Source organism: Cebus imitator, unplaced genomic scaffold, assembly GCF_001604975.1.
Source record: "Cebus imitator isolate Cc_AM_T3 unplaced genomic scaffold, Cebus_imitator-1.0 Scaffold261, whole genome shotgun sequence".
Classification (NCBI taxonomy): Eukaryota; Metazoa; Chordata; class Mammalia; order Primates; family Cebidae; genus Cebus; species Cebus imitator.
In genome coordinates this window covers 6,078,027-6,086,611 of record NW_016107576.1, presented here as the reverse complement: position 1 = coordinate 6,086,611, position 8,585 = coordinate 6,078,027, and the positions used below count along the sequence as shown (strand labels likewise).

General features: G+C 52.8%; 1 protein-coding gene across 3 annotated transcripts in view; it reads right to left on the bottom strand.

The window, feature by feature from the left end:
• Positions 1-6,742: 6,742 nt before the first annotated feature.
• The window catches only part of CUNH19orf12 (chromosome unknown C19orf12 homolog), a 23,883-nt gene continuing 22,040 nt past the window's right edge, over positions 6,743-8,585 (bottom strand). Inside the window, exon 3 of one of the 3 annotated variants that reach the window (XM_037728310.1) lies at positions 6,743-7,052. In XM_037728310.1, the coding sequence (XP_037584238.1) occupies positions 6,778-7,052 (275 nt within the window). In that variant the 3' untranslated portion in view covers positions 6,743-6,777. The remainder of the gene's footprint in view (positions 7,053-8,585) is intronic. The other 2 variants (XM_017499892.2, XM_017499890.2) reach the window with 2 other exon arrangements.

Below are 8,585 nucleotides of genomic sequence, written 5' to 3'. Positions count from 1 at the left end.
TCTCCACAAGGACTGGGACTCTGGGCCTTTTTGGTAACTGTCTTTCCAGGTCCTTAGCATTAAACATTTGTTGAATGAATAAGTGAGTCAGGAGGACATGGGGCTGGGGGCATCGGGGTAGAAAGGATGATAAAGAAAGCAACTGAGTTTCACTCTGGAGCCTCCGGGCTGGACTCTGGATAGGAACTGGTGTTTCTGGCATATTTCTACAGGAGCAGGGACAGCAGGAGGGCTCCATCCGGCCCAGGCTTCAGGGATCAGTCCCCCTCCCATACGCTAAATGTGAGTGGCCCTCTCAGGTGGGGATAAGAACGCCCATCCCCCCCACCCAAGCGGTGCTTTCTGGAGCTGGGTCTGACTCGATCGCAGGCCAGGCTCCAGACTTCCGTGAGGCTCTCGTCCAGGCTGGCATCACAGGGGCTACGCCAGCCTGGCCACTTCCCTGCCCAGCCTGTTCTTTGATCAAAGCGAGAAAGAGGCCTAGGGGCAGGCAGAGCGTCTCCTGGGCTCAGCCCCTGGGATGGGGCCTGAAGGTGCCTCGAAGACTGACCCAGTTCCCAGCCAGGATCTGCCGCCTCCTGGGCCACACGCACAAACCGAGGCCGCCGCTTCCACTGGGGCTGTCTCCGAGGAGGCCTGCAGGAAGTGAGCCTCCAGGGGCTGAGGACAGGGGAGAGGCTGCCTCCCAACATCTCATGCCCGCAGGCCCAGGGCTGCCCCCTCAGCGCTTGCTGGCTGGGAGAAGGGGGGATCCCCTGCCTGTGTCTGCATCCAAGAGCTTCACCTGGGAGGTGCCCACGCCCTCCATGTCCATGCTCTGCCCCTGCCCTCAGCAGACTTGATGGAACCGGTGCCCAGGAGCAGAACCTCAGGCAAAGCAGGGGCTCGGGGCGGACAGGGGAGAGGGGTCTGCCTTGCTGGCCCAGCAGATCTGGGCTCCAGCCTGCCCTGGGCTGCTTACTGACCCCATGCCCACCATTTCCCCAGCTCTGCCTGTGAACTTTGGCCCGGCCCTCTCTGAGAACCTAGCACAGATGCCACCTCCACTCTGAAGCCTTCCTGGCTTGCCCCAGGTGGTGTGGCTCACTCATCTGTGCCCTCAGAGGCCCAGCGGCCCCTGCTCCAGCTCTCCCACCTCCACTGTCCACGAGGGCAGCCTGTGCACCCCAAACCTGGCCTTGGCATCGGAGCTCCTTGAAAACGTGTTTCTCATTTGTTTTTGGCCTCCACTGCCCCAGCGCAGGGTCCTGCACCCTTGGGCATCGCACAGATGCTTCCCTTGCAAGCAGGAACTGTCACCTCCCCTAGCTCCTGGAGGACACTGGGAAGATGTCACAGGAGCCTCTAAGCCTGTATGTCCCAAACTGACACCATTAGCTTTGCCCAGCCCACTTGTCCTGCCTCGGGCACACCTGCACATGGGCATCCCAGCCAGACCCTACAGTGTCTCTGGACCTTCCCTCGTTCCTTCCACCTCCTCCCTCACACCTTCCAGGGCCCCAGGCACAGAATGGAGGCGTCTGCGGTACCTTCAGGCACCTGAGTGTCCCGGTGGCCCAGCAGGAGTAGCTCAGGGAAGGCCACAGAGGCGGGTGTGGGCCAGTGCAGAAGGGAGGAGCAGGGAACCACCAGAGGGAGACTCCAGCCTCCTCCCCATTATCCCTTCCTCATCAGGACTGGAAACGGGGCCCAGGGGAGGGCACGCCCTGCACTTGTGTGTCAGGGTTGGGGCGGAGCAGAGCTGCGGCCAGCTGTGTGGCCTCTGACCTACCGAGCCCCGAGCCCCGTCTCCTGCTGGCTTCCACCACCACCACCAAGTCCAGCTCCGACTGGAATGTTCCAGCGCTCGGCGCAGAGCAGCAGGCAGGGAAGGCACGGGGTAGGCGCAGGCAGAGCCAGGCATTTCTGGGCAACAACAAGCGGAAATTTCAATCCTTGGAGCGTCAGCTCGGGGGTCCTGCCAGACATTCTGACCTGGAAACACAGGCTTTCTGGAGAAGAGGGCCTGCCCACTGTGGCTCCCGGGCTCGGAGGGACAGAGCCTGGAGCCCGTCCTCTGGGCTGCCCAGAAGCTTCCCAAGGCGTCCCCGTCTCCCGAGGCAGCACAAGCGTGGTGGCCGTCATGCCTCCAGGATTCTGGAGCAGCACAATGGGACACTGGGACACTTCCAGCAGTTTGTAAATTACCAACACCCTTAAAATACCAAAATGCCTTTGGATCTCAGCAGCCGCCAGGCCTCCTGGGGGCCCCCAGCAGGAGGCAGAGGCCGTTGAACCCTGCCTACCCTGGCCATGACCACTTACTGGCGCAACACAACCCCTGAGGATTTCTTTTCCCCACGCCGGAGCTGGAGTTGGTCCAGAGAGAGCAAGAGTCAAAGCAGACCCGCTCAGCAAGGTGGGGCAGGCGAGGGGGTGTGCCTGGGCTTTTGACAAGACCATTTTGCGGGGGCAGGGGGTGCTGGTCATACACCCCGGGGCAGGCCACAGGCTCCCCGAGTCCCCCGTATTTTGTGTTCATGCTGTTTCTGCACCTTGAAACCCGGCGCACTCACAGTTCCATGCCCACGTGCAGCTGGAAGTGAGCTCTCCCGGGATGGCAGCTGCCAGTGGCACAGCGCTTCTCCACCCAGAACCTCCCCGTCCTCACCTTCTGCTGCACAGCCTGATACAGCTGACCCCAACCACATCCTGGCTCTAGAGATGGGCCTAGACAGCGCGCCCATCCCCCGACCATGGTCTTAGAGGGTCAAAAGCTTCTGCTCCCACTGTGCAGAGGGAGGGGCAGTCCTGGGCCACACCAGCAGGGGAGTCACCGTGCATGCGGGGCTCTCAGGACAGTCCAGGGAAAGGGAGGGAGGTGAGATCTTGGGATCTAGATTCGCCCCTAGAATAAGCCTGTCCATAGGCAGGTGTAGTGGGGGAGCACTGTGGAGTTTCAATCCGTTACAGAGAAAGCCATCCAGCAATGAGCAACTCCGAGATGTGAAGGCGAGCATTCAGCAGCACAATGGACTCAGTGACTGGCGCCTTTATGCAAACCCATAACAATGGACTCTCACTCAGCAGGTCTCCCCCTCACGGCTGATGATCTGATGATCGCATGAGTCAAAGACGGAGGAGGCAGCAGAACTCAGAGGCAAAACTCTACTTAAGGGACACTGACTCGGAAGGACCCAGCGGCTTCCAGGGCTTACTCTGTTAAAATGCCTGTGTCCCCACTACTAGGTCCAAGGTATTTTGCAATATTGGTCTCCTCTGCAAAGGTCAAGGAGCAAGCCGTTAGGGAAATCAGCAAGTCTTCGAAGAAGTACTGGGAAGAAATTAGCATGGGGCCGGACACATAGTTCAGAGGAGGGGGACAGCAAGCCATGTGGCGATGGATCCTCCCTGCCTTGGGAGTTTTGTTTTTTCTTTTTGTTTTGTTTTGCTTTGAGACAGGATCTCGTTCTGTCACCCAGGCTGGAGTGCAGTGGTGTGATCACAGCTCACTGTAGCCTCGACCTCCTGGGCTCAAGCGATCCTCCCAAGTAGCTGGGACTACAGGTGTGCACCACCATGCCTGGCTAACTTTTTAATTTTTTGTAAATCTGGGGTCCTGCCGTTGCCCAGGCTGGCCTCAAGCCATCCTCCCACCTCAGCCTCCCAAAGTGTTGGCATTATGGCCTTTTCTTTCTTTTTTTAAATTGAGGTAAAACCTATATCCAGTAAACTGCACAGATCTTAAGTGTGCACCTCAGTGAGATTTTGCACAAACACATAAGTGTGTAAGGCACCATCCAGATCTCCAGCAGCCCCAGAAGGCTCCCTCTAGCCCCTCCTCACGGTACCTGCCTCCAAGGGTTACCTGGTCCTCTGGTTTCTAACACGACTTTTTCCTGGTGTTTTTTGTTTTGTTTCATTTACACACAAGGTCTTGTCACCCAGGCTGGAGTGCAATGGCACAGTCTTCAGGCTGGAGTGCGCAGTGGCGCGATCTTGGCTCACTGCAGCCTCCCGGGCTCAAGGGATCCTCCCCACTCCCCCTGAGTAGCTGGGACTAAAGGCATGTGCCACCATGCCTGGCTAACTTTATTTCTAAAGATGAGATTTCAGTTTGTTGCCCAGGTTGGTCTCAAACTTCTGGCCTCAAGTGATCCTCCTGCCTTGGCTTCCCAAAGTGCTGGGATTGTAGGCATGCAACACCACACGTAGCCCTATTTTTAAAAATGTCATATAAATAGAATCATGCTGTGTGCATTTCACTGACTTCTTCTTTTTGTTATTATTGTTGTTATTAAGACAGAGTTTTGCTTTTGTTACCCAGGCTGGAGTGCAGTAGCACAATCTTGGCTCACTGCAACCTCTACCTCCCTGGTTCAAGCAATTCTCTGCCTTAGCTTCCCAAGTAGCTGGGATTACAGGTGCACGCCACCACACCTGGCTAATTTTTGTATTTTTAGCAGAGACGGGTTTTCATCATGTCTAGGCTAGTCTCCAACTCCTGACCTCATATGATCCACCTACCTCGGCCTCCCAAAGTGCTGGGATTACAGGCGTGAGCCACCACGCCCAGCTATGCTGACTTCTTTTGCTCAAACCTATGCCTGTGAGATTCCTCCAGATTGTTGTGGGCATCTGTCGGTTGTTCTTGCTCGTCATGGTAAAGTATCCTGTTTTATGACCCTTCCGCAAGTTCTCACCCACGCGCTGGGTAAGACATCCAGGTGGTTTCTGGTTTGGGGTTGTTGTGAGTAAAGCACTACAGGCATTTCTGTACTGTCTTGGTGGACAGAAGCACTCATTTGGTAGGGACATAACTGGGAGTGGAACTGGGCTGTTGGTATATGCATGTCCGATTGAGTAGAGGCTGCCAGTTTTCTGTGGCCGTCACGTGAATCTACACTCCATCAGCGTGGATGAGGCTCCCAGTTGCTCCACACCCTCACCGGCACTTGGCGTTATCAGTCCTTTCACTGCGATCATTCTGGTGGGTTACTTGGAACGTGGGTCTCAGACAGTGTTCTGGAATCAGAGCTCACCTCACTGGGTTCATGGGATTGGTCGGGGGACGGGGGAGGCAGCTGTTCCTCCAGCACTCGGGCAGAGCAGGTGCCTGAGAATGACATTGTGTGCGTGTTAGGCCCAGCTCCAAACCAAAGAGGCAGTCAGCTTGTTTATGCATGCACAGGTTGGCATTGGTGCAAAAATACAAAAGGGGAGGCCAGGCGTGGTGGCTCATGCCTGTAATCCCAGCACTTTGGGAGGCCGAGGCGGGCAGATCACGAGGTCAGGAGTTCGAGACTAGCCTGAACAACATGGTGAAACCCCATCTCTATTTAAAAAATAAAAATAAACCAAACCAAAACAAAAAAGCAAAAGGGGAAAAAACTGCCTGCCAGCTTTTAAATCTTTTATTTATTCATTCAACAAATATTTACTGAGTACCCACGAGCACTGGGGCTACAGCTGTGAATAAGACAAAAATCTCTCCTCTCTGGGAGCCCACTCTAGTGAAGGGAGACAGACAGTAACTACAGCCGAAAGTGTGTTAGAGCGGCTGGGCGCGGTGGCTCATGCCTGTAATCCCAGCACTTTGTGGGGCTGAGGTGGGTGAATCGTGAGGTTAGGAGTTTGAGACTAGCCTGACCAACACGGTGAACGCTGTCTCTACTAAAAGTACAAACATTAGCCTGGCGTGGTGGTGCATGCCTGTAGTCCCAGCTACTCAGGAGGCTGAGGCAGGAGAATCGCTGGAACCTGGGAGGCAGAGGTTGCACTGAGCTGAGATCGCACCATTGCATTCCAGCCTAGGCAACAGAGTGAGACTCCGTCTCAAAAAAAAAAAAAAGAAAGAAAGAAAGTGTATTAGAGTCTCTTATACCTGTGGGATCTTTTCCAGCACTAGGAAGATTCCCAGCAAAGAGGGGCCACAGTGTTTGGAAATACACGTGCCTGACCTTTTTAGTTCAGCTCTGCTGATGGGCTTGTTTGTTTGCTGAAAAGATTATCTCAACATTCTTCCCCTTGCCATAGATTGCCTCATTTGGGGAAACATATATATATAATGGAGCGTATTAGCAAGTAGTAAATACTATGGGTAATGACAGAGCAGGGGAGAGACGGGGAGGGCTGGGTGGCCACGGTTTCAGAGGGAACGGCCAGGCACAGCATCACTGGAAAGGTGAAACTGAGTCAAGACCTAAAGGAAGGGAGGCAGAGGGCTATGGAGCTACTTGGGAGAAGAACATTCCAGGCAGAGGGAGTAGCAGCTACAAATACCCTGGGGTGGGAAACTGCACCTGGAGGAGGCCTAGAGCAGCGAGTCAGGGGAGGGTGCGCAGGGGACTGCGGAGAGGTTAGGGGAGAGGGGATGGCGGCGGGCCTGGGATGTGCCACAGTCTGACTCCGCTTTTTCTTTTTTTTTTTTGAGACAGGGGCTTGCTCTGTCACCCAGGCTGGAGTGCCGTGGTGCCATCACAGCTTACTGCAGCCTCAACCTCCTGGGCTCAAGCAATCCTCCTGCCTCAACCTCCAGAGCAGCTGGGACTACAGGCACACCACCATGCCCAGCTAATTTATTTTTTATTTCTTTGTCGAGGTCTGGCTGTGTTGCCCAGGCAGGCCTAGAACTCCTGGGCTCAAGCGATCCTCCCACCTTGGACTCCCAAAGCGCTGGATTACAGCCGTGAGCCACCCCAGCAAGAACTTTGTTTTTTAATGACGAGGTGGAGATTCCTACTAGATATGGAAAGACTGAGTGGGCCAGAAAAAAGTCCAGGCTGCCACATTTGGGGGTCACCAGTGAGTAGGCAAGCCAGGGGCTGGGTGAGTGTGGATAGGAAAAGAAGGCTCCAAGAAATGAGCCCTGGGACATCCCAGGAGGTGGGAGCAGCAGATGAGATGGAGAAGGAGCAGCCAGTCCCGCAAGGGAAAGGCCAGGAGAGCCTGGGGCAGTGGTGCAGCCAGAGGGAGGAGACAAGGAAGGGGAGGACTGGAAACTGACCTGGGGCTTAGGAACACGGAGGTCAGTGGTGCCCTTGATGAAGGATCTCCGAGGTCGGAGCAGATGCCTTCGGGAAAAGGACGAGAGGGTGGAGCAGACAGATTGGCAGCAGGGAGCACAGAAACTCAGGAGGAATTCTGATGCAAAGGGAGAGAGAAGTAGATCTAAAGGGAGTTTGGGGTTTTTAGAAAATAGCATTATTGACATAGCGTTCACATCCTATAAAATCCGCCCCCTCTTTGGAGTATCTAACACAGCAGTTTTTAGTCTAGTCACAAGATTGTGCAGCCATCACCACTATCTAATTTCAGAACATTTTCATCACCCCGCAGAGAAACCCTACACCCATGATGAGTCATGCCCCATTCCTCCTACCTCCCAGCCCCTGGCAACCTCGAACCTACTTTCCACCTCTGTGGATTTGCCTGTTCTGCACATTTCATATAAATGGAATTATTTAATACAGGGTCTTTTGTGACTAGTTTCTTTCACTTGGTATTTTATATATATATATATATATATAAAATATACATTTTTATATATAAATTATATATATTATATACATAGTATATATTTTACATATAAATTCTATATATTATATACATAATATATATTACATACACAATATATATTTTATATATGTTATGTATATAATATATATATTATATATATATGTATATATATACACATATATATATAAAATACTGAGTGAAAAATACACACACACACACACACACACACACGTTTGAGATGGAGTCTCACTCTGTCATCCAGGCTGGAGCCCAGGCTGGAGCGCAGTGGTGCGATCTCTGCTCACGGCAATCTATGCTTACCGGGTTCAAGCGATTCTCCTGCCTCAGCCTCCCAAGTAGTTGGGATTCAGGCATGGGTCACCATGCCCAGCTAATTTTTGTATTTTTAGTTGAGATGGGGGTTTCACCATATTGTCCAGGCTGGTCTTGAACTCCTGACCTGAAGTGATCTGCCCGCCTCGGCCTCCCAAAGTGCTGGGATAACAGACATGAGCCACCTTGCCTGGCCTCAGCATAATGTTCATGATTCATCCATGTTTAGCATGGATCAGTATGTCATTCCTTATTATGGCTGAGTCATAGCCCATTATATGTTACACACATTTACTGTTCCTCAGATGATGGACATTTAGGTGGCAACGTTTTTTGGCTATTGTGAATAATGTTGCCGGTGAACACTGGCATGTGTGTGTTTTTGTGTGGACATATGTTTTCCACTCTCTTGGGTATATGCCTAGGGGTGGAATTGCTGGGTCATGTGGCCACTCTGTTTAACGTTTTGAGGAGCTGTCAAACTGGTCAAACCGTTTTCTAAAGCAGCTATATCATTTTACGTTCCCACCAGCCACGTACAAAGGTTCGGATTTCTTCCCAACCTCATCAATACTCGTTACTGCCTTGAACCGTCCTAGCAGGGAAGAAGTGGTATCTTGCTGTGGTTTTGATGGCTGATGGTGTTGAGCCTCTTCTCACGTGTTTAGTGTCCACTTTTAAATTAGGACATTTGCCTCTTTTTTTTGTAGAGACAGGGTCTCATTATGTTGCCCAGTCTGGTCTCGAACTCCTGG